A 27,520-nucleotide genomic window follows, 5' to 3' on the forward strand; every position below is an offset into this window, starting at 1 on the left:
GCAAGCCACCCAACGGTGTGTGGCAGAGGGCACTTCACGTGCCACTGTCATTACCTCCCTTTCCTGTTCCAGTTGCGTATGGTTCGCGGGAAGAACGACTGTCTGAAAGCCTCCGTGCGTGCTCTAATCTCTCTAATTTTACATTTGTGATCTCCTCGGGAGGTATAAGTAGGGGGAAGCAATATATTCGATACCTCATCCAAAAACGCACCCTCTCGAAACCTGGCGAGCAAGCTACACCGCGATGCAGAGCGCCTCTCTTGCAGAGTCTGCCACTTGAGTATATTAAACATCTCCGTAACGCTATCACGGTTACCAAATAACCCTGTGACGAAACGCGCCGCTCTTCTTTGGATCTTCTCTATCTCCTCCGTCAAACCGATCTGGTACAGATCCCACACTGATGAGCAATACGCAAGTATAGGCCGAACGAGCGTTCCGTAAGCCACCTCCTTTGTTGATGGACCACATTTTCTAAGCACTCTCCCAGTGAATCTCAACCTGGTACCCGCCTTACCAACAATTAATTTTATATGATCATTCCACTTCAAATCGTTCCGCACGCATACTCCCAGATATTTTACAGAAGTAACTGCTACCAGTGTTTGTTCCGCTATCATATAATCATACAATAAAGGATCCTTCTTTCTATGTATTCGCAATACATTACATTTGTCTATGTTAAGGGTCAGTTGCCACTCCCTGCACCAAGTGCCTATCCGCTGCAGATCTTCCTGCATTTCGCTACAATTTTCTAATGCTGCAACTTCTCTGTATACTACAGCATCATCCGCGAAAAGCCGCATGGAACTTCCGACACTATCTACTAGGTCAATTATATATATTGTGAGAAGCAATGGTCCCATAACACTCCCCTGTGGCACGCCAGAGGTTACTTTAACGTCTGTAGACATCTCTCCATTGATAACAACATGCTGTGTTCTGTTTGCTAAAAACTCTTCAATCCAGCCACACAGCTGGTCTGATATTCCGTAGGCTCTTACTTTATCAGGCGACAGTGCGGAACTGTATCGAACGCCTTCCGGAAGTCAAGAAAAATAGCATCTACCTGGGAGCCTGTATCTAATATTTTCTGGGTCTCATGAACAAATAAAGCGAGTTGGGTCTCACACGATCGCTGTTTCCGGAATCCATGTTTATTCCTACATAGTAGATTCTGGGTTTCCAAAAACGACATGATACTCGAGCAAAAAACATGTTCTAAAATTCTACAATCCCTTTACCACACAATGCCCTGCTCGTCACTGTTGATGCCACCTCCCTGTACATTAACGTTCCTAATACCCATGGCCTTACTGCTATTCAACACTACCTTTCCAGACGCCCTATGGATTCCAAACCAGCAACCTCCTTCCTAGTCACCATGACCAACTATATCCTCTATCACAATTACTTCTCCTTTGAAGGCTTTACCTACAAACAAGTCCAGGGTGCAGCTATGGGCACCTGCATGGCACCATCCTATGCCAACCTATTCATGGGCCATGTAGAGGAATTCTTCCTAAAAACTAAGAATCCTAAACCCCTCACCTGGTTCAGACTCATTTATGACATCTTTGCTGTCTGGATTGAAGGTGAGGACACCCTATCCACATTCCTCCAGAACCTCAACAACTTTTCCCCCATTTGCTTCACCTGGTCCTGCTCAACGCAACAAGCCACCTTCCTAGATGTTGATCTCTACCTCAGAGATGGCTAAATCAGTACTTCCATCCATATCAAACCTACTAACCACCAGCGATACCTCCACTTCGACAGCTGCCACCCATTCCATACGAAGAAGTCCCTTCTGCACAGCCAAGCCACCCGTTGTTGTTGCATCTGCACTGACTAGCAGTCCCTCTCAAAATATACTGAAGGTCTCACTGAAGCCTTCACCGACTGTAATTATCCTCCCAACCTTGTACAAAAACAAATCTTTCCAAAGTCCCACAGTCCGGCCAGAGAGGAGCGTTTCCCTCGTAACTCAGTACCATCTGGGACTGGAGCACTGAATTACATTCTCCACCAGGGTTTTGATTACCTCTCGTTGTGCCCTGGAATGAGAAATGTCCTGCCCACTATCCTTCCCACCCCTCCTACAGTGGTATTCTGCCGTCCACTGAACATGCACAATATACTTCTCCGTCCTTACACAACCCCTGCTCCCAATCCCTTACCTCATGGCTCATACCCCTGTAATAGACCTAGATGCAAGACCTGTTCCATACATCCTCCTGCCACCACCTACTCCAGTCTGGCCACTTACATCACCTGCCCCATCAAAGGCAGGGCTACCTGAGAAACCAGTCATGTGATTTACAAGCTAAGCTGCAACCACTGTGCTGCATTCTATGTAGGTCTGACAACCGACAACCTGTCTGTCCGGATGAATGGGCAACAACAAACTGTGGCCAAAAAACAAGTGGACCACCCTGTTGCTGAACACGCTGCCAAACATGATATCCCTCATCTCAGTGACTGATTCACAGCCTGTGCCATATGGATCCTTCCCACCAACACCAGCTTTTCTGAATTGTGCAGGTGGGAACTTTCCCCGCAGTACATCCTGCGTTCCCGTACACAGCAGTCATTTCACCGCCACACCCAGTCTTTTAATTTCTTTTTTCTTTTTATTTATCTTTTTTCCACTGCGCCCCCCCCCCCCTCCCCTCTCCCACTTCTCTCCTGCCCTCCGTCTAAACTGCAGCACTTCACTCTTCGCCAGCCCCCACCATACTATCCCTCCCCCTCCCCACCCCAGCCTCCTCCTTACACCCACCCAGTCGCCACTCCCATCATGCACTGGTGCTGCTGCTCGCAGTGTGGTTTCAGTTGTCTGAGGCTGCAGACGTGTGTGTGTGTGTGTGTGTGTGTGTGTGTGTGTGTGTGTGCGCGCGCGCGCGCGCGCGCGCGCGCGCGCGCGTATCTATTGCTGACAAAGGCCTTAATGGCCGAAAGCTATAACTGTGTGAACCTTTTTGTTGTGCCTATTGCGACTCAGAATCTCTACTGTATGGTGAATAGCAACTTCCCGTCTCTAATATTGTTACACTCCATCCTGGATTTTCCATTGTTTGATTGTTGTTTGAAATACACTTTTATATTATATTGCTTGAAGCAATTGGATAGACACAATCCTACTTTACCTTCTACAGACCCCCATCGGGTCTCTCTGCTTATCGTTTTCATTAAAATCATCACCTGCTTTCTCGAGAATTTATTTTCCATGAATTTAAACAGGTTGGTTCATTAGTGAGATACAGGCTTAAATTGTTTGTAGAAAATGTAGGAATTGACCAAACACATCATAAAATATATGAAAAAATACCTTTTCGACCACTTCTTTCTTTGTCATTCAAAGTAATAGATCACCAGCTGATCTCCATGATCAATACTAGTTTCATTTGTATTATAACAAAGTATAAGACCGGGTTAGCTTTTCTACCATTTTAGCTTTGGATTTTTGGTTGGTGGCTCTACTTGTCATGCTGTGTTTTGTATATAGGGCAAACACATCCCTAGTGTCTTTACAGTGAAGTGCTAGCAGGGATTTTTTTTTTTCTCTCTAGAGTACTGTTTGACCTCTTCTTAGTTTATTTTGTCTGAATTCTTGTGGCTGCCCTCTTCTGTTCCTCAGTGCTGTGCCAACAGCACACTTGCCCTCATTGGCCTATCTTTCAAAGAAAACAATGGAAAACCCGGGATGGAATAATGATAGTATTATGGAAAGCGTAGATTGCTACTCACCATATAGTGGAGATGCTGAGTCACAGATAGGCCCTACAAAAATATCGTGAAACAAGTAAGCTTTCAACCAAAAAGGCCTTCATCAGAATTAGACAACATAAACACAGACATTTACACAAACACTACTCATACACACATGACTGCAGTCTCTTGCTGTTCTTTCAAATAACCTTACTACAGTATAAAACCAGCCCGTGCACAGTATGTAGCTCTTACATAGAAAACTTATGTACAGATGGAGGACTACTGAAACTGCATTATTATCTTTGTTCCCTGCACCATTATACACATCACATTTCTAAACATAGCGTGTTGTGGAATTACTAAGAATGAAAATTTATACCACACGTTTTTCTTGTTCTTGGTACCTGTACATCACATTCTTCCTCTTAAAGGACATAAACTTTCATTAACTGTTAGATTCTGATCAGGTTAAAAACTGTTCTTGCCTGTCAGTATAAAGTTACCACAAGAAGGTTGGATTTTGTACAAAGCATCATGGTTGGATTTTGCCTACGCATGTACGAGGGTGAGTCAAATGAAAACCTTAAATATTTTTTAAAATATTATTTATTGTGCAGAAGTGGTACAAAGCAGTATCACTTTTCAACATAATCTACCCCATGCTCAATGCAAGTCCTCCAGCACCAACAAAGTGCATAAATTCCTTAAGAAAAAAAATTATTTTGGTAGTCTGAACAACCATTCGTGCACTGCATGGCGTACCTCTTCATCAGAACAGAACTTCTTTCCTCCCATTGCGTCTTTGAGTGGTCCAAACATGTGGAAATCACTTGGGGCAAGGTCTGGTGAGTATAGTGAATGAGGAAGGCACTCAGAATGCAGGTCTGTGATTGTTGCAACTGTTGTATAGGCAGTGTGGGGCCTTGGATTGTCATGTTGCAAAAGGGCACCTGCTGACAGCAATCCACATCACTTTGATTGGATTGCAGGCCGCAGATGATTTTGTAGGAGATCTGTGTATGATGCACTGGTGACAGTGGTCCCTCTAGGCATGTAAAGCTCCAAAATGACGCCTTTTTCATCCCAAAAGAGTGTCAGCATAACCTCCCCTGCTGATGGTTCTGTTCGAAACTTCTTTGGTTTTGGTGATGAGGAATGGCGTCATTCCTTGCTCACTCTCTTCATTTCTGGTTGGTGGAAGTGAACCCAGGTTTCATCCCCAGTAATGATTCTTGCAAGGAAGCCATCTCCTCTTTCAAAGCACGTTCTTCACTAGCATCAACACGTTGTTCTCACATTTCAACTGTCAGCTGCCGTGGCACCCATCTTGCAGACACTTTGTGAAACTGGAGCACATCATGCACGACGTGGTGTGCTTACCCATGACTAATCTGTAAACATGCTGCAATGTCATTCAGTGTCACTCGGCAGTTTTCCTTCACTATGGCTTCAACTGCTGCAATGTACTGTGGAGTCGCAACTCGTTGTGCCTGACCTGGACGAAGAGCATCTCCCACTGAAGTCACACTATTTACGAACTTCCTACTCCATTCGTAGACTTGCTGCTGTGACAAACATGCATCACTGTACTGAACCTTCATTCGTTGATGAATTTCAGTAGGTTTCACACCTTCACTACGCAAAAACTGAATAACAGAACGCTGTTCTTCCATGGTGCATGTCGCAAGTGGGGCAGGCATCTTTATACTGATACTGCGACAGTTATGTGTGCAACTGCACTATGCTGCCACCTACAGGCCATTCTGCATCCTATTTGTAGCACGCTTACCAACTTACAGGATAATGGCGAAGTCACCGGGGGCTGTTTGATTTTGTGTCCCCAATGTAGACATAATTGATCCTGCATAGCAGTTTGTTTCAGTTTTCACATTCCTCTCAATAAACAGGCCCACACAGCTTTCAGCACACAAAGGAGGTGAAACTTGCACTTTTAAATACAAGTAGCTGGGACCAAATATGGTTCATTTACCCGGGCAACGAGTTGCTTTGTCCCCCCTACCATTGTTGTGTTCTACCCTGTCGAATGGGAGCTTCACATTTTTCTAATTCATCTGGTGATTCATTTCCTTTTACAAGACACTTATTGTTACCTTCAAAATACAAGATGCAAGTCAAAGCTACAGTGATTGTAAATATGATCCCTATTTGCATTGACTGATCTACAGTCATTGATTTCTGATCCAGATTCTTTGAGCAACATCACAATTTCTTCTTCAGTGAAATTGTCTCCATTTTCGCAACAAACTTTTGTGATTGAGGCAACAGCGGAACACTCTGCAAAAACAAAGCAGGTATATCCATCTAGTGGCTCTTCAAATGCTAAAAGAATGAATGCTGCACAGGAAAGCAGTGCTCGGAGATTCTCCAAGCATCTACTGTTAGGGAAATCACAGTATGCTCGTAGTTTGCACAGCAGCAAACAGAATACTTTAATACAGGGACAGGAAACACCTTTAGATCACTCCGCCTTGAAACTTCAAAGTAACATCAGCTTGTGCGCCTGGCACTGATTGTAACTAAGCTAGTCTCCAACAATTGTGTTTGAAGAGTTGAAACATTTTATAGAAACTACAGTGCTGTAGGAGTATATCTCATCTCTCCACTTTTGCATCCTCGTATCAGTGGGTTCAGTCTGTCATGTGTTAGGCTCCAGTCAGAGTGCACGAGCAGAACACTTGATGATGTCAGAACGTGTGCCAATGCTGTAGTGTCATGAGTAGCAGTTCGTTGTACAATGGTGTGTTCTAGAATTCTGCAGAGTTTAAAAAAACAATGGAGTTGGACACATTGCTCACTGATTTTATATTGGAAGAAAATACTTTTACGATAGTCAGTTTATTCAGTGAGCATGACTATATTGCAAAATTCTTGATCTGTTATTGCCAGCTGCATGCACCCCCGAAATGCTTGCTGGCAGAACACTTTCATATCGCTCAACAGGCTTGTATTGCATGCTGCAGGGGAAACCCTGTTCAACACTGACTGCCTTGGCCCACTCAGTCAGGCCACGGCCATACACATGTTCTACAAGGGTGTAAGTTAACATTTGAAGAAGGTTATCTAGTGGTTTCAGAGAGGTACCAGCGTGGGTGAAAAGTGAAAGATATAAAAATAATAAAGCTGATATGATAATGGAAAATTACAGACCATATATAAACAAAAATTGGTATGTGAAGACAAGCTCATCTCTTGAACTCTCACATTCTTTGCCATGCCTTATGTGCACACTCATTATGTTTAGAACACACATATCCAGTATGTGAACATTAAAAAAAGTCTTACGCATACTAAATAGCAGATAACAGTGCTGGAAAGAGGGGCAACAGAAAAGAGGGAAGAAGAACATCACATAAAAGGGAGTTCAAGTAACTTGGAGGGATAGATGATGGTTTTTGGGGGAGGGGTTGATGTTTCATTGAATGGGAAAGAAAGAGTAAGCCTGGTCTTCACCAAAAGTGGGACATGTCTGAATTGAAGTAATTTACTGGTTTTTCTTTTGTGTATCCTCGTGTTGCTGCAATCAATCATTTATTGTTCACTGGTATAGGCACTTAAAATATATGACAGTAAATAGGTTGTTGTTCCTGATTATCATCTACTGTTCATTTAGTGAGTTCCCAAATTGCAGTGTTCTATAGTGTAAGAATACCACAGTAAATTTTTGGAAAATATTTATGTCAAGCGCCTCATGTTGGTATATTCAGCAGTTCGACAGTATTTACATCCCAACACAGTAACTGCAATTTTTAGATCAAATTACCTGTTGCTTCAGAAGACAGTTATTTATCAGCTTTATTTTACGTTTATTATTGCCAGTTAGTTCCATATGAGAAGGTTTAAATAAACAAAAGTTGAAAAGATGCCTGGATCTAACCTTGTTGCATGATGGAATTATCTACTTCTTCATAGTCTTTCTCTTTATAAATTATTATTATGATGCATGTTTTACATTCCACTTCTAGTTAAGCCTAAACTTACATTGAAATGCTGATACTGAAAAGTGTTGTGCATATTAGAAATCTTAAGAACAATTTAAATATTAGAACTAATGAATAGAAGTGATGAAGATTGTTTGTTGTTCAGACACTTGTCTAAAGTAATACATTTCTGTAAATATTTTAAGCAACAGCCCTGTTTTGGCTTATTACCATTACCAAATAATGTCTATGTGGAAGTGATGATGATATTGCACCTATAGTAAATTTTATCTGTCATGTTTTGGTAAGAATATTACTTTTTGTAGTTATGAAACATATTTTTACAGTTTAATTTTGAAGGTCTTCACTACAAAACTATACATTGTAAATATATAGGACCGTAGTAAAGAACTGACAAAAACGTCGCTTGATAACGGCAGTAAACCAGAACAGGCCTGTTATGTAAATTGTTAAAGAACTGTATCCCCTTATTGTGTCTAGTTTTGGAAAAACCATTTTCACATGTCTAAAGAAAAATCAGTAGTATGGAAAATAACTAATTTTCAAAAATTACTTAAATTTGTGGGGAAACAATAAATTAAAGGGAACAAAGAATACCAGACACCCATAGATGACTGATTTGCGGTGCACATACACACATAACACCATAGAGATGTCAGCAGCTGTTGAGCTTTCACTTTTCACACACACACACACACACACACACACACACACTCTACTACAGGGATTAAAACTACTGACATCCAGGAATAACAAGGTATGTTCCTCATGTGTACAAAATAGCACTAATTAAAAGAACTCCTCCTCCCCCCCTCCCCCCCACCACAACACACAACAAGTGTATGAGTGTGTGTGTGTGTGGGGGGGGGGCATTTCTTTTACTTAGTGTTTTGTACACATGAGGAGGAGACCTTGTTATTTCTGGCTGTCATTATTTTAACCCCTGGAGATGATGGCAGTGACAGCTGTCATAAACCTGAGAATTACAACTCAGCTATCATGACTTAAAAAGCCAGAGGTTTTCATTCTAGTCTCTATGTGGTGATGTGTGTGTCAAAGCATCTCACATCAATCCTCTGTAGGAGAATGCACGATATTCCTTACTTTTATTGATTTTTTCTAAACTCAATTTCAGTAATAGATTTCTTATAACAATGCAAGAGCTGCTTTGTTTTGTGGTATTAGAGATTTTTTTTTTTTTTTTTTTTTTGACAGATTTTAGGAAAACAAATTAAAGAGTGATTGTCAGATTTTAACTTGTGAGTGTTTGAGGAATGCTTATGTACTATAATAGATTTCATCCTTGTAATCTTTGGGGTGTCCACATATTAATTACATATTTTTTTTCTTTTTTAAGTTTCACAAATAAAGCTTGCATTAAATTCAATAAAAATGTTTAACTGGGACTGATCAATCACTGAGACTGATCAATCGTGTAAAATTTTTGTAAGTGGTCTTCATCTTATTGGATTCCCTACCTACATCAACATTGATATTGATCAGTAGTAGTGTAAGATTTAATTCCGTGATTTTGAATACATAAGTTTTTTTGAAAGCCCACAAAAGTCTTCTTGTTTTCTTTGTGGTGTCATCGTGCAGTTATCGTTGAGGTGCCTGGTGGACAATGTCATAAAAAAATGATTACTGCTGCTGGAGAGGATTGCTCTCTGTTTTCTCAGAAGTATTTCTGTTTTTTGTTTTATATATAGAGAGAGACTAGCATAGTGTGTAGTGGACAGTTATGACCAGCAGATCCTCAAGTAATAAATGAGGGCTCACTTAAACTAAATGTTTGCGTGGAGTTGTATATGTTAACATGTGCCATACTTACTGTGTCATATTTCCCAAAAACAAGTTGTTGTTCTGTCATAAGTTCCTCCCTTATTCATAATTGTGAGCAAAAATCGAGTTTCAAGTGATTGAAATGCACCAGAAAGGCGCAGTATGTACACTTGACAAGGGCAATGTGGATGTCCCCACTGTAGTAGTCGAACTTAAAATGTCACAGTGATCAAAAAATTTACTGCAGTAGTCGAACGTAAAATGTCACATTGATCATATAATTCAGAGTTTTGCCACAATCAGTTCCATGTCTAAATCTATTAATCTTAAAATGTAATTTGACATAAATGTAGAGTTCTACAGATAAATCATCTTCATATATTTTAGAATCAATACATCTCCATATATTAAAGTCCCCTCCCCCCTCCCCCCTCCCGCAATGAACCATGGACCTTGCCGTTGGTGGGGAGGCTTGCATGCCTCAGCGATACAGTTAGCCGTACCGTAGGTACAACCACAACGGAGGGGTATCCGTTGAGAGGCCAGACAAACGTGTGGTTCCTGAAGAGGAGCAGCAGCCATTTCAGCAGTTGCAGGGGCAACAGTCTGGATGATTGTCTGATCTGGCCTTGTAACATTAACCAAAACGGCCTTGCTGTGCTGGTACTGTGAACTGCTGAAAGCCAGGGGAAACTACATCCATAATTTTTCCTGAGGGCATGTATGGTTAAATGATGATGGTGTCCTCTTGGGTAAAATATTCCGGAGGTAAAATAGTCCCCCATTCGGATCTCCAGGCGGGGACTACTCAGGAGGACATTGTTATCAGGAGAAAGAAAACTGGCGTTCTATGGATCGGAGCGTTGAATGTCAAATCCCTAATTGGGCAGGCCGGTTAGAAAATTTAAAAAGGGAAATGGATAGGTTAAAGTTGGATATAGTGGGACTTACCGAAGTTTGGTGGCAGGAGGAACAAGACTTTTGGTCAGGTGAAAACAGGGTTATAAATACAAAATCAAATAGGGGTAATGCAGGAGTAAATTTAATAACGAATAGGAAAATAGGAATGCAGGTAAGCTACTACAAACAGCATAGTGGATGCATTATTGTGGCCAAGATAGATACGAAGCCCATGCCTACCACAGTAGTACAAGTTTATATGCCAACTAGCTCCACAGATGGCTAAGAGATTGATGAAATGTATGATGAGATAAAAGAAATTATTCAGATAGTGAAGGGATAAGAAAATTTAATAGTGATGGGTGACTGGAATTTGATTGTAGGGAAAGGGAGAGAAGGAAACGTAGTAGGTGAATATGGATTGGGGGGGAAGAAATGAAAGAGTAAGCCGTCTGGTAGAATTTTGCACAGAGCATAACTTAATCATTGCTAACACTTGATTCAAGAATCATGAAAGAAGGTTGTCTACATGGAAGAAGCCTGGAGATACTAGAAGGTATCAGATAGATTATATAATGGTAAGACAGAGATTTAGGAACCAGGTTTTAAATTGTAAGACATTTCCAGGGGCAGATGTGGACTCTGACCACAATCTATTGCTATGAACTGTGGATTAAAACTGAAGAATCTGCAAAAAGGTGGGAATTTGAGGAGATGGGACCTGGATAAACTGAAAGAACCAGAGGTTGTACAGAGCTTCAGGGAGAGCATTAGGGAACGACTGACAAGAATGGGGGAAAGAAATACAGTAGAAGAAGAATGGGTAGCTTTGAGAGACAAAATAGTGAAGGTAGCAGAGGATCAAGTTGGTAAAAAGACAAGGACTAATAGAAATCCTTGGGTAACAGAAGAGATATTGAATTTAATTGATGAAAGGAGAAAATATAAAAATGCAATAAATGAAGCAGGCAAAAAGGAATACAAACGCCTCAAAAATGAGATTGACAGGAAGTGCAAAATGGCTGAGCAGGGATGGCTAGAGGACAAATGTAAGGATGTAGAGGCACATATCACTAGGGGTAAGATAGATACTGCCTACAGGAAAAGTAGAGAGACCTTTGGAGAAAAGAGAACCACTTGTATGAATATCAAGAGCTCAGATGGAAACCCAGTTCCAAGCAAAGAAGGGAAAGCAGGAAGGTGGAAGGAGTATATAGATGATCTATACAAGGGCGATGTTCTTGAGGACAATATTATGGAAATGGAAGAGGAAGTAGATAAAGATGAAATGGGAGATATGATACTGCATGAAGAGTTTGACAAAGCACTGAGAGACCAAAGCCGAAACAAGGCCCCGGGAGTAGCCAACATTCCATTAGAACTATTGATAGCGTTGGGAGAGCCAGCCCTGACAAAACCCTACCATCTGGTGAGCAAGATGTATGAGACAGGCGAAATACCCTCAGACTTCAAGAAGAATATAATTCCAATTCCAAAGAAAACAGGTGTTGACAGATGTGAAAATTACTGAACTATCAGTTTAATAAGCCATGGTTGCAAGTACTAACATGAATTCTTTACAGACGAATGGAAAAATTGGTAGAAGCTGACCTCGGGGAAGATCAGTTTGGATTCCGTAGAAATGTTGGAACACGTGAGGCAATACTGACCCTACGACTTACCTTAAAAAAATAGATGGAGGAAAGGCAAACCTACGTTTCTAGCATTTGTAGACTTAGAGAAAGCTTTTGACAATGTTGACTGGAATACTCTTTCAAATTCTGAAGGCGGCAGGGGAAAAAAACAGGGAGCGAAAGGCTATTTACAATTTGTACAGAAACCAGATGGCAGTTATAGGAGTCGAGGGGCATGAAAGGGAAGCAGTGGTTCGGAAGAGAGTGAGACAGGGTTGTAGTCTCTCCCCGATGTCATTCAATCTGTATATTGAGCAAGCAGTAAAGGAAACGAAAGAAAAATTCAGAGTAGGTATTAAAATCCATGGAGAAGAAAAAAAAACATTGAGGTTTGCCGATGACATTGTAATTCTGTCAGAGACAGCAAAGGACCTGGAAGAGCAGCTAAACAGAATGGACAGCGTCTTGAAAGGAGGATATAAGATGAACATCAACAAAAGCAAAACGAGAATAATGGAATGTAGTCGAATTACATCGGGTGATGCTGTGGGAGGTAGATTAGGAAATGAGACGCTTAAAGTAGTAAATGAGTTTTGCTATTTGGGGAGCAAAATAACTGATGTTCGGAGTAGAGAGGATATAAAATGTAGACTGGCAATGGAAAGGAAAGCATTTCTGAAGAAAAGAAATTTGTTAACATCGAGTATAGATTTAACTGTTAGGAAGTCTTTTCTGAAAGTATTTGTGTGGAGTGTAGCCATGTATGGAAGTGAAACATGGACGATAAATAGTTTAGACAAGAAGAGAATAGAAGCTTTCGAAATGTGGTGCTACAGAAGAATGCTGAAGATTAGATGGGTAGATCACATAACTAATGAGGAAGTATTGAATAGAATTGGAGAGAAGAGAAATTTGTGGCACAACTTGACTAGAAGAAGGGATCGGTTGGTAGGGCATATTCTGAGGCATCAAGGGATCACCAATTTAGTATTGGAGGATAAAAGTCATAGAGGGAGACCAAGAGATGATGAATACACTAAACAGATTCAGAAGGATGTAGGTTGCAGTAGTTATTTGGAGATGAAGAACCTTGAACAGGATAGAGTATCATGGAGAGCTGCATCAAACCAGTCTCTGGACTGAAGACCTCCACCACCACCACCACCACAACAACAACAACAACAACAACATATTAAAGTTGCTTTTATTTAGTTTTTTATTATTGGGCTGAGGTACTTCCTTGTTAATCAGGCAGTACAAACTATTTTTATTTAAATGTGGGAGGATTCCAAGAGTGCTCAAACAGACGTTGGGAGTCCTCGGACAGCACAGTCCTTTGGTTGAGTCTTATTATCTTACCACAAAGACTATTGTGCATTCTTTTATAATGCAGTTTATATTATATTTAATTACTCATCACTTAACACTTTTTTTCCACTTTATTGGTTAAGTGTGTGCCCTGCCCTCTACTGTCCAGTCATATTGAGTGTCTGGCTTACGAAAATTTTCTTCGGCATATGTGTTTTCACAACTATCCTCTTTGTTTCGCCCAAATTCTAACACTACTTTATCAATGCCTTCATAAATTCTGGTAGCTGAGTCTTATTTCCCGTCTCTCTTGCCTTCTTATGAATGAAATCGTTATTTGAAAATCAAAATTCAATGTAAGGAAGGCTCTATTTAACTGTAAGGTAATTCTCAGTGATTTGAACCATACTAACATTTGACCATATTGTAAGAAATAAAGTAATAGAAAAAAGTGTGGGGTTCTCACTACCAACAATATGTAGAATAACTGTTGCTGGCTTAGTGCCTTTTGATGTGAAATCATTTTCATTTCTATTATGTAAAAAAGGTAAGGGATGTTGCTATCCTGAAACATGAGAAATGAAAATCCCCTGAAAAATATGATGTAGCACAAAATTAATTGGGAAGGAAAGAAAAATATTGTATTCATTGTATTATCTGTAATCTTCAATATGATAATGAAATATACTGGGAGACACAACAACTTGCCATATAGAGCAAGGATTGAACAGTGTATAACATTAAACAAAGTATTGAACTGTATCTGTGCTTCTGGTGTTGCATTGTGTAGCAAGCACATGAACATTCAATCATTAGTTGTGCCTTTTTCATCCGCTACCAAAATGAAGTTGGACCTTGACCAATACATTATTTTTCTAAAGAACAATTGATTCAGCAGATTATTAAACAAGAACCAATTTAGGAAGAGAGAGTGGATACATCAGTGAAGTAAACACTTTCTATAACATTTTATTAACAGTTTAAAAACTATTATGTTAGAATAGAATCTTAAACAGTGCTATTCAAATAATTCGCATAATTACACAATACAAACTTGATGATAAAAAGTTCAGTGGTACAATCTCCCTTCTCTCTCTCTCTCTCTCTCTCTCTCTCTCTCTCTCTCTTCCTCTTTTCCTCTTTTCCTCTCCCTCTCCCTGAAAATCACACATTGTTGTGGAAAACAGTTAGCAGGAAGTGTGATCTATTTTCTGATTGGTTAGAGACCTAAGGGTGTCTGTCTTAAAAACTTTCCAAAGATATCAAATGCCACAGGAAGAGTGAAGAAAGTGGAGAGAGGGAAAGATGATGCAATTCCATTTTGTGTGCCTTGCAGTTTATCAAAATGTATTTCTGCTTGCTTCACTCTTTCTATGACTTTAGTTTCATTTTTTATAAATTATTTTCTGGATGAAATAGCATATCTTAAGCCTTAACCTGTAAGAGCCAAGGAATAATAGCCATGAATTTTATATTACCCTTTACAGGAAGCTTTACATTGAAACTCCTTAATGTTTTTGACCACAGGGTGAAGATTTGTCTGCAGCAACACTTCCCTGGCAGCAACTACTCACAGCACCACCACAGCAGACATTGCTGATAGAACGGATGCACTCTGGTGCAAGACGGTTTGTTGTTTTGGATTTTGGTTGCCCAGTCCTCCTCACAGACCTTATGGTTCCTGCGTGTTCAGATCTGGTCTCACTGTCTGTTGATATATGGTGCCGTGGTGAAGAATCTGATGGACAGCGGCTTGTGGTGGCATCTGATATAGGCAGCAAGGCACTTGTCATGAGCGACCTTCAGCCACCTCCTATATGCCGCTTTCTCAAGGTAATTGTTGAGAGTTTGATATTTAGTTTCATATTTAAAGTTTTGTATTGCATTGAACTGCGTAATATAAGTCGTATGAGATATGCCTTCGTTGCATAATAATTCAGTAAAGGTTGCTGTTAATGGTAAGTCATTGTTTCTTATAGCTTGTATTACTTTTTATAATGTGATTCTTTTAATGACTACTGATTGTTTGCATTACTGATGCTTCCACAAGGCTAGAAAAGGAAAGCAAAAAGTCTACAGTGGGAGAGAAAAGGGAGTGCAGAAGGGGAGAAGTACGCTCTTTCTCTGCGAGGAGTATATGGTGGAAGGGAAGTGAAAACCTTTAACTAGTTAGTCTGTGTGGGAGATGTGCTCTACTGATGTAATTGCTAGTGTACTTTGTGTGGAAAGCAGGGATTCAGATTAGAGTTACAGTCGAGCACACAGCTCTTTAACTTGTCACGTACAATCAGTTATGTACGTTCATGGTTTTGATCTTCCGAGAATAAGGGTTGGAACGGGCCTCTAAACTGAACAACAAAATGGGCTGTTGCAAGGAATCTTTTCTGTGAATGCGGCAAACTTCAAACTATGGATCAAGTTTCAAATTGCGTGACTGTTGTTTTAAATGAGGAGTAATTAAAGACATCCAGAATGTCTCTGGAGAAACCATCCACTGGATGAGTAATCTTAAGTGTGCCGTTTGACAGTAGTGCATATAGTGTATATCTTACCTCATTAATATATATGTTTTTTTAAAAATAATTCCTTTAGGTTCATAATGATTTTTGCTTTTTCAGTTCATATGTATCATCTGTTTGCAGAGTATATATTGTATTTTCCTCTCTTGCTTCCTATTTTTTTTCATATGTTATTTAGTTCATTATGATTTCTGTTGTTTTGCTTTGTGATTTAGAGTTTTGCTCAGTTTAACAAGATCGTTGTCAGAAAATGTGATGTCAGTGACAGTGTAATCATGCAACTACTTCGATCTGTAATTCGACAGTTCCTGACAATGCTCTTGTTAAATTGAGTGATCCGGTCATAAAAAATTTTGGTTGCAATTTGTGGCTGTTCTATAAACTTAGATACTGTATTGTTGTTGTCTTCAGTCCAGAGATTAGTTTGACGGACTATTCCATTTTGTGCAAGCCTCTTCAGCTCTGCATAGCTGCTTCAACCTACTGGATGTTTATAATTAAACTGACAGTGTTCTGAGTGCTGCAGTTTGGGCTGTGTACATAGCAGGAAGCTGAAACATCGTAAGTATGTTCATTAATTGGTACTCTTGTGGAGTATGCTATAAAAAATATAATTATTCCACTTTCTGCCATTAGGTGAAAATATGGTGTTGTAAGCAGTCAGGATGAGGTGTGAGTACCAAAAAAGGAGAGGAAGGATCAAACAGATGATAACAGTGGTTCTGACATGTTTATTAATATTTGGTTACAAATTACAATGTTTTCATTGTACGATATTGCAGTGCCTGTGTTGTTCAGAAGTATGATACAGTGTTGCTTCGGACATGCGTGCATGAAATGTATTCACTGTTATGAATGTGGACAACCACCAGCTGTGTAATGGAGTGACGACAATGAAAATTTGAGCTGGAATGAGACTCAAACCCGGATTTTCCACTTATTGCAAGCAGTTGCTTTACCATTTGGCTGTCTGAGCATGATTCACAGTCAAACCCAAACTTCCACATGTCATCAGTCACATGTCTACAACCTGCACTCATACATTCATTTTTTTTATTCCCTTACACGGGGGAGATTTTAGTTGAAAGTCGCTACCTGGTTTCTGCGGATGAATACAATATTGCAGTACCTGTGTTGTTCAGAAGTACAATCTAATGTTCCTTCAGAAATGAAGGCATGTATGAGTGCAGACTGTAGACATATGGAAGTTTGGGTCTTTCTGTGAGTCATGCTTGGATAGTCTATTGGTAAGGCGACCACTTGTGTTAAACGGGAAATCTGGATTCGATTCCTGGTTCGCCACAAATTTTTGTCGTCATCATTTCATTATAGAGCTGATTGTTGTCCATATTAATTGCAAATACATTTCATGTTTTCATTACAGCCTCCTGATTCGGCAACATGCTACATCTGTAACATGGCATGGTCAACAACTGCTCTCAGCATATCTGGTGTAATCGGAGTGATGTGTCATTGTATGCTATCCTTCAGATCAGGAAGAGTCTGGATGTGTCCCTGATAGACGTGATCTTTCAGATACCCCACAACCAGAAGACACGTGGACTTAGGTTGGTGGATCTGGAAGATCACACATCTTGAAGCTGCCTGGATATGATGCTCTCATTACCAAGGGTTTCTCAAAGCAATTCTTTCAACTGGCAAGCAGCATGTGGTGTTGCCCCATCTTGCATGAAAATAATGGCGAGTACATAATGGCGTTTTTGCAAAGCGGGAATTGTGTTTTTCACAAGGAGGTCCTAATAATGTGCATATGTCGCTGTACACCTAATAGGCCCATGAGATGTCCTCTCCTCAAATAAAAGCTAACCGAGAATGAAGGAGCTTGTGAAACCACGCCAGAGAGCCACTATAGCTGAATACAGTGAATGTTCCTGCACAACATGTGGCGGAGTAGACCCCATATGCGACAGTTCTGTGCATTCATAGTACCATGCAGAGTAAAATGTACCTCATCTGCCTAAAGAATATTCTCTGGCCACATGTCATCCATTTCCTTGAACGCCAAAAAAATGTAGGGCAAAATCACTGTATTATGGCCTATCTTGAGGGTTCATTTCTTGCACATGGTGAATCTGGTAGGGATACCAGTGTCAAATGCGCCAGAAAATCTTTTGAATTGTTGACCTGAGGAGAGAGAATTCCAGTGACACAGCTCGAGCACTGGCTGCAGGATTTGAGGCATGTGTTGCACAGTTGGCTACAGTTACAGCAACTTCATCAACTGTCATGGGCGTGGACTATATCTCTCCCCCGCCCCCTGATTCTTCAGATTTCTTGACCATATTTCTTAGCCCATTTATTGACATGGGGCCTCTTCGTAGTTGCTTCTGTCGGCGATATTCCGCAGTGCGATGCTGCATTGCTGCCATTCTGATAAACAACTTTACCAACAGTACATGGTCTTTCTTCACATTACCCACTGTGTTTCATATGGAAAACTTCAACATTTTTAACTCTTTACACCAACAGTCACTTCACAAGAGAAATAATACATGGCACAGAGTGACGAAAAGCATACTGATGTTAAGACAGGAGGCATTTCACATTCTGACTGCTTACAGTGTGATATTTTCACTTGGTGATGCGAACCAATTAATGAACAAATGAACATGCCTACAATGTTTCAGCATCCTGTGATATATGCAGCCAGCAGTGCAGCACTTGGAACAACATTAATTTAATTATAACCAACTTGTTCAACATGTTAACTTGCTTATTGTAGTTAACCCTTGGTCTCTCCCTACTATCTTTAATGTTCACACTTTACTCCCATACATAATGGATAATTCCTCGATGCCTGTCAATTGTTCCCCTTATTTAGTGAGATTCTTACATAAATTTCTTTTTCTTCAATTTTGTTTAATACTGCCTTATTACTTTGATCCGCCCATCTAATCTATAGGATTCTCCTATAGCACCACATTTTGAAAGTTCCTATTTTCTTGTTGTGCAAAGTCTATATCATTTTCACTTCCAGACAAATAGCTTCAGGAGAGACTTCGTAGCATTGAAACGTGTCTTAGATGTTAACTTTTTTTGACAAAGTTTTCTTGCTATTGCAAGTCTGTATTTCATATCCTTTTGACTTCTACTATTGTTAATTATTTGCTCTTGAAATGACAAAAAATGTATTCCACTTTGCATCCCATTGCCTAATTCCATTCCTTCAGCATCACTTGATTCAATTCGACTATGTCCGATTACCCTTGTTTTACTTTTGTAGATGTTCATCTTATCTCTTTTAAAGAAACTACTAATTCCTTTCATCTGATCTAATAAATCATTTGCTGCCTCTTACAGAACTGCAATGTCATCAGTAAATCTTTAACTTTTTGTTTCTTCACCTTGTGTTTTTGTACTTGTTCCATATTTCGCCTCTCCTATGCACCCTGTGTGGGATGAAAAGGAAAGTCTTTCCTTCTAATCCTGTGCGGTACGTTTCCCCTGACCTGTGGTTCTTTATGACTTTCCCAAAATCTACCCCTTTTCCTAGACCTCTCCAGTCCTTTTCCTTCACTCCTCTTCCTTCCCCTTCAACCCATCTGCCTGAAGAAGGTGCCACTGGCTCCAAAAGCTTGCCTAATTACAACCCTCATTTATGTGTATGCTCTGCCACAACTTGGTGAGTAGATTTTTTATCTATCCAATTAAATTATTTTGTCAAAAATTGATTGTTTTCGTTAAAAATTAGTTTGAATGATGTAGACAGGTAATTTTTCATCTACATTGTCTTTTCTTTACACTTCATGCAATGTTTAATTTGCCAGTACCTTTGAAAAAGTGCCTGTCTTAAGTTTAGAGTTCCCTCCACTGTTAGATATTTTAATAAGTGGCTCCAGTTATGTTAATTGAGGTTTTTAAGCTCTGTACTTTAAAATTCTGCCAGTAACACTACATTTAAGGCATATTAAATTATAAAGTAATTTTTAACTTTATCAGTAATGTAAGTTTTATCAGAAAAGAAGTCATATCAGAAATATTTAAGAACTTAGCTGCAACTACTTGTGTATTACCACACTTCTCATTGCTTACAGCTCTCCAAATATCCTAATAGTGGACCTTTATTGCACTTATAGCAAAGCTTAAACATATTGAGCAAGATAGGAAACAACTTATGTCATTACCATCAGTGTGTTGTAATGGAAATACTGAGATAATTATTCTTCTAAATTCACCCTTGTTATTAGCCACAAATACCATTAGGGTGTATAAGTATTGGCATATAAGTGTAAGAACCCCTCTGTCTATGAAGGCAAATTTTTTCAGTTGCCATATTCTTACTGCTTGCTCCTGTACAATAAATGATTTTTTGATCTTAGCTTCATTGCTCCAGAAGATTATGCCATATAATAGTATTTTTATATAACAACAGTTGAATTGATAAGGTGCTACTTGCCACATATGAGGTGTCAAGTCACAGACACTTACAATGAAAAGGGCACCTGTGTGTACCTTACCAAAACATAAAATAACATTGTGAATTAGGGAAGGAGATGGGACTATAATTGGAGGGCACATACTCATCTCCAGTTTTAATACAGTGTATGTAAATACAGAAAGCAAGATGAAATCCTTAAAGATTTTTTATTAAGTTGAAAGAAGATAGAACATGAAATAAAAATTAAATTGAGAAAATATAATCAGTTTTGATTCCTACTTACCATGTGGAAAGTTCAGCTCCTCATCACACAACTGTCAGGATAATACTTAATCTAAAAAGTAAAAATTTTTCATTTCTGTCCTTCCTTTCTCTTTTTCCAGATTACAACCATAGGAAGGTATGGTATGAGCACAACGAGGTGCAAAATTCCCATTGGATCTTTCTACGGTCACATTATAATTTTACCCGGAGAAAATTATGCAAACAACAATGACCTTAGAGAGGTTTCATCAGATAATATACAGGTGAGCTCTACCTCCATAATTTAAGTTTAGATACAGTATACCATTCAGTATTTGATACATTGACACTAAAAAATCTTGTCATCTTTTGTAGGCCCATCTGCGTGTGTTGTCAGCACTCTTTGAAGATATACATTGCAGATACAGTTTGGCATGTGCTAAGTTACAAGAGTTTTTGACACCATTGCTGACATCAGAAATACCTAATGTTGTACATATGTATCATTACCTACAGAGGGGCAGGGAATTTGAAAAACTGTTTCCAACTCAGGAAGGACAGAAAATAATGACATCATTTCATGTAAGTATGTAACAATATCAGTAGAAATTTATGTTCTTATGTACTGTGATATAGGAAATTTCTTGATGGAAATAACAAAAGATGAGGAAAGACACTCATCCACCTGCATCTCAGTGAGAGCTAGCCTGTAGGCTCAATTTGACCAGAAAATATTCTTACTTTCACTATTTTTCTCGTGTAGAAACTCGTATGCAACCTTCTTTCATAGTTTTTTAAACAATGTTTTGCATTGGTTGAGCTGTGCACAAAAACCTAACAGGCAATCTCCCCTTTCATTCCTTTCCCCCCCAGTCTATTTTCTACTATTTTTCCATTTTTCTTTTCCCACTATTGATTTAAAAAAATACTTCATTCGGACTTACAATAAAATTTTCCTAACGTTTACAGAAGAATATATACTACATAAATGTTTATGCATGTATTTAGAAGTACTTTGTCCTTGAGTGGTAATCTCCAGCACGGTATGATTTTACAATCAAATTAAGTCAACACCATCTCTTTCCTTGAAGTTTTACTCTGGATAGCTTAGGTTCTGTGCTGGAGTCTTTCTGGGAAACATCTTTTTGTCTTTGTGTGTATCCTTCCCTTACAGATTCCTTAATTTTTTCTGTATTATTATTATTATTATTATTATTATTATTATTATTATTAATTTTAGGCACTGTTCTGATTATTTCTTATTCTCCGATGCAAAGTGAGAGAAAGTATAGTTGACATCACAAACAAACAGAAACACTTTTAGTGTACCATTTGACTTCCCTTGAAAAGATAGCAATAGTAATTGGAATATGAGATCATTTTATTCAATGTCTGTTTTATTGACATTATAGTTGAAAGTGGTGCAGATATTAACTTTGTTTTTGTAAATTATTTTTCCTTGAACTTCTACTTCTGCTGTTATCTAGTCTAAACTTTGTCAACAAAACACTTACTTCTGTTCCTCCAATTTAATAACAACATGTAGTTACTCTTCATTCATAAACACACATTTTAAAGACTTGTTTAGAAACTGGCTTTTCAGATACGTCTTTACTATTAGGTCAGGGTGTATACGACCCGAGACAACAGGGAGATCCGGGAAAAACCCAGGAATTTTTTCATCCAGGAAAAAACCAAGAAAAACCTGGGAATTTTTTAGAATTCCGGGAATTTTTCATTGTTTCAGTTTTCAGTTAAATTTTTGTGATTTTGACTGGTAAGAACCAATACTCTAACAAAGGATATTACTGTATCCCACTTCTGCAGAATAATACTGAAAACACAGTGCTCATACAAGTGTCTGCCAACAGCAAAATGTGTCAAAAGCTTTAGGAAGACTATGCAGTGCTTCCTAACAATAAATTGCCTCCAATAAGCATGACGTGACAGCTGTTTACATTATATTCGTTTGAGCAGTTGCGGGCGGGCTCTTGTGCATGCGCAGTTGAGTCACGTATGTGTAGTACCTTCTCCCAGTTTTGGCTACAGATGGGTGGCTGGGCACCACTAACTAATATTGCCCCGATTCGGAAATATCGGAGATCCAGGTCTGATCCACAGAGCAGCCTGAGGTGTAGTGGGGAGGCAGTTAGTCTCCACGTGACCTGTGTTTCCGTTTAGTGATTTTGCTGTTTCCTCTTCATTTATTGCTCTCACATTAAATGAAAACAAAACGGATTTCTGTGGCCAGGAGCTATCAAATGAATTAAAATACGTTTGCATAGTTACGGAAGGCTAAAATATGTTATTAGTTTCAGGTTTTATTTCTATCTTTTTGACAGTCAAGCATTAATCGCCTTACAGAACAAGGAAGTTATTTTTGTCAGTTTGCTAAAGAGATTTGGCTTTTATTAATCTTTTGCACTGAGGCAGTCAATTTATTTGAGACGAAGTGTTTAATTTGACACTGTTAACTAGTTTCAACTGTTTGCTGCATTTCAAGTGCACGTTTTCCTTCTTCTAGCTCGTATGGCATTATACCATGATAAAGAACCAAATATGAGATAATACAAGTACTCACGAAAATTTACATCCGACTCTGGACATACAAATTATTATTTTGCATTTTAGTATGGTTCACGAAATTCTGATGCTCTTGAAGTATCCTCTAATGTCTTGTTTCTTTTATGATATAATGCAAGATCTTTCAATGTTTTACGCGTACGAACATGCGCTCTTCCTGCGTCATCGTAGCTGTGCAAGCACAGTGACGCCTGTTATCTGGCACACTCTGGCAACTGCTGAAACAAACCAATTTCTAACAGGTCACAGAAAAATATTGCGAATGGTGGTTTGAAAAGCATTACTTTCAAAGTTAATTTCCTTTTATGCAAGATGAATTATGTGTGATGAGTTTTTTAAATCACAGAGCGTTTGAGTCTCATTTAAAAATCAGCTCTTTGAGAATGACCATCTAGACCAATTTCGAGCCCAGAAGATCAGACATTTACGTCGTTACTAAAATTTTTTCTGGCTCTTTTGTGTGATGTATCTTAAAGTGTAACATGCGCAATAAAGATCAACATTATATGTGAAAGCTTTGTTTTTCTTGTAGCAACACTATGTATATTAATTTAAACGATTAACTTTTCTTATTTGTGTATTCGCGCTACTTGAGAGTGATCTTGCTATTGGATGATTACATCACGTGTCCTATGCTGTCATCAGCTGGCGAGATCACGTGACATGAGCTATGACTGGCTTAGAAAAGCATGTCACAATCTCAATTTCTATGCTTCGGAAAGTAACATGCGGTGTTTGATGGAATTCGAATTTATACCTTCGTAACACGAAAAAATGCAGTGTACATGTTGCTGCACATCAAATATTTTTCAAAACCTGCTTTCCCCCCCCCCCCCCCCTGCGTTTCATTTTCTAAAGTGCCGGGAAATTCTACATTGGTGTATAAAACCATAAACGTTCAAATGATTTATAAGTTTTACAGTGCTGTGGAAAAGTATACTGTCACTTAACACGGAAAAAGTGTATTTTCAACTGGGAAATCTGGGAATTTTTTTTTCTGTGTCCATGTATACACCATGTATGTGTATATTCCCCAACTCATCAGATCTTTTTGACCTAAAAAAATCATGCAGCTGGTGAACTGTAAAATATGTTGTGTAAATTGTGCATCCTATGTGGAGGTAACCTGAAAGGATTTGTTTAACTGAAGCTGTGATCGAGTTTCCTGCCTTCCCCTTACACGTTTGCATTTCTACACACTAAAGTTTCAATAATTGTTTAACTCATCATCATCATCATCATTTAAGACTGATTATGCCTTTCAGCGTTCAGTCTGGAGCATAGCCCCCCTTATAAAATTCCTCCATGATCCCCTATTCAGTGCTAACATTGGTGCCTCTTCTGATGTTAAACCTATTACTTCAAAATCATTCTTAACCGAATCCGGGTACCTTCTCCTTGGTCTGCCCCGACTCCTCCTACCCTCTACTGCTGAACCCATGAGTCTCTTGGGTAACCTTGCTTCTCCCATGCGTGTAACATGACCCCACCATCTAAGCCTGTTCGCCCTGACTGCTACATCTATAGAGTTCATTCCCAGTTTTTCTTTGATTTCCTCATTGTGGACACCCTCCTGCCATTGTTCCCATCTACTATTACCTGCAATCATCCTAGCTACTTTCATATCCGTAACCTCAACCTTATTGATAAGGTAACCTGAATCCACCCAGCTTTCGCTCCCATACAACAAAGTTGGTCGAAAGATTGAATGGTGCACAGATAACTTAGTCTTGGTACTGACTTCCTTCTTGCAGAAGAGAGTAGATCGTAGCTGAGTGCTCACTGCATTAGCCTTGCTACACCTCGCTTCCAGTTCTTTCACTATGTTGCCATCCTGTGAGAATATGCATCCTAAGTACTTGAAACCGTCCACCTGTTCTAACTTTGTTCCTCCTATTTGGCACTCAATCCGTTTATATTTCTTTCCCACTGACATTACTTTCGTTTTGGAGATGCTAATCTTCATACCATAGTCCGTACATTTCTGATGTAGCTCTGAAATATTACTCTGCAAACTTTCAATCGAATCTGCCATCACAACTAAGTCATCCGCATATGCAAGATTGCTTATTTTGTGTTCACATATCTTAATCTCACCCAGCCAGTCTATTGTTTTCAACATATGATCCATAAATAATATGAACAACAGTGGAGACAGGTTGCAGCCTTGTCTTACCCCTGAAACTACTCTGAACCATGAACTCAGTTTACCGTCAACTCTAACTGCTGCCTGACTATCCATGTAAAGACCTTTAATTGCTTGCAAAAGTTTGCCTCCTATTCCATAATCTTGTAGAACAGACAATAACTTCCTCCTAGGAACCCGGTCATATGCCTTTTCTAGATCTATAATGCATAGATACAATTCCCTGTTCCACTCATAACACTTCTCCATTATTTGTCGTAAGCTAAAGATCTGGTCCTGACAACCTCTAAGAGGCCTAAACCCACACTGATTTTCATCCAATTGCTCCTCAACTAATACTCGCACTTTCCTTTCAACAATACCTGAGAAGATTTTACCCACAACGCTGATTAAAGAGATACCTCTGTAGTTGTTACAATCTTTTCTGTTTCCATGTTTAAAGAGTGGTGTGATTACTGCTTTTGTCCAGTCTGATGGAACCTGTCCCGACTCCCAGGCCATTTCAATTATCCCGTGTAGCCATTTAAGACCTGACATTCCACTGTACTTGATGAGTTCCGACTTAATTTCATCCACCCCAGCTGCTTTATTGTACTGCAATCTATTGACCATTTTCTCCACTTCCTCAAACGTGATCCTATTTCCATCATCATTCCTATCCCATTCTACCTCGAAATCTGAAACATTACTGATCGTATTTTCACCTACATTGAGCAACTCTTCAAAATATTCCCTCCATCTGCCCAAGGCATCCACAGGATTCACCAGCAGATTTTCCTGACCTGTCCAAAATACTTGTCATTTCCTTCTTACCTCCCTTTCGAAGACTGCTAATTACACTCCAGAATGGTTTTCCAGCAGCTTGACCCAATGTCTCCAACCTGTTTCCAAAGTCTTCCCAAGATTTCTTCTTGGATGCTGCAATTATCTGTTTGGCTTTGTTTCTTTCTTCAACATAACTTTCTCTGTCTACCTGAGTTCTAGTATGTAGCCATTTTTTATACGCCTTCTTTTTCCTTTTACAGGCTGCCTTGACTGTGTCATTCCACCAAGCTGTTTGCTTCCTCCTACTTTTACACACTACTGTTCCAAGACAGTCTTTAGTCACTTCTAGTACTGTGTCCCTGTACCTTGTCCATTCCTTTTCCAATGACTGTAATTAACTACATTCAACTAACTGGTACCTTTCTGAGATCGCTGTTATGTACTTGTGCCTGATTTCCTTATCCTGAAGTTTCTCCACACTTATCCTCCTACATATGGACCTGACCTCCTGCACTTTCAGCCTCGCAATCCCAATTTCACTGCAGATTAAATAATGATCAGTGTCATCAAAGAATCCCCTGAATACACGTGTGTCCCTCACAGCCTTCCTGAATTTCTGATCTGTTATTATATAGTCAATGACAGATCTGGTTCCCCTGCTTTCCCAAGTATACCGGTGAATGTTCTTATGTTTAAAAAAGGAGTTTGTGATTACTAAGCCCATACTGGCACAGAAATCCAAGAGTTGCTGCCCGTTCCTGTTGGCCTCCATATCCTCTCCAAATTTACCCATAACCTTTTCATACCCTTCTGTTCGATTTCCAATCCTGGCGTTAAAATCACCCATGAGCAGAACACTGTCCTTGTCCTTTACTCTAACAACTACATCACTGAGTGCCTCATAAAAACTATCCATCTTATCTTGATCAGTCCCTTCACAATGCGAATATACTGACACGATCCTAATTTTCTTGCTAGACACTGTCAAATCTATCCACATCAGTCGTTCGTTTACATACCTTATTGCAACTACGCTGGGTTCCATTTCTTTCCTGATGTAAAGCCCTACACCCCATTGTGCTATTCCTGCTTTGACTCCTGACAAGTAGACCTTGTATTCTCCCACTTCTTCTTCTTTCTCACCCCTTACCCGAATGTCACTAACAGCTAAAACGTCCAGCCCCATCTTACTTGCAGCCTCTGCCAGCTCTCCTTCTTCCAAGAGCAGCCCCCATTGATATTAATAGCTCCCCATCTCATTACCATTTGTTTGCCAAGTCATATCTTAGGAGTCCCTGGTTTGTCAGTTAGAGGTGGGACTCCGTCACCTCCAAAGGTCCGAGGCATTTTGCTCTGATTGTTGCCAGCATCATATTTAAAGTACCAGGGAAGCAGGTTGCTAGCCTTACTTGCCCCGAGTCCCATTGGGTTTTACCCCTAACGGCTGAGGGACTAACCGGTGGATTTGGTAGTCTTTGCCGTATGAGCACAATGGTGACCATGACTCAGAATATGTCCGAGATGCCCAGCCTTATTCCAAAGTAACTGGTATCCCGACTGTTGGGACC

The 27,520-nt window shown here is 39.5% G+C and overlaps 1 protein-coding gene across 1 annotated transcript in view; it reads left to right on the forward strand.

Moving 5' to 3' along the window:
• LOC124787684 (baculoviral IAP repeat-containing protein 6) overlaps positions 1-27,520 on the forward strand; it is a 329,612-nt gene that overhangs the window by 109,304 nt on the left and 192,788 nt on the right. Inside the window, exons 24-26 of the mRNA XM_047254541.1 lie at positions 14,825-15,130; positions 20,599-20,742; positions 20,834-21,040. Of these exons, the coding sequence (XP_047110497.1) occupies positions 14,825-15,130; positions 20,599-20,742; positions 20,834-21,040 (657 nt within the window). The remainder of the gene's footprint in view (positions 1-14,824; positions 15,131-20,598; positions 20,743-20,833; positions 21,041-27,520) is intronic.

This window comes from Schistocerca piceifrons, chromosome 1, assembly GCF_021461385.2.
Source record: "Schistocerca piceifrons isolate TAMUIC-IGC-003096 chromosome 1, iqSchPice1.1, whole genome shotgun sequence".
Classification (NCBI taxonomy): domain Eukaryota; kingdom Metazoa; phylum Arthropoda; class Insecta; order Orthoptera; family Acrididae; genus Schistocerca; species Schistocerca piceifrons.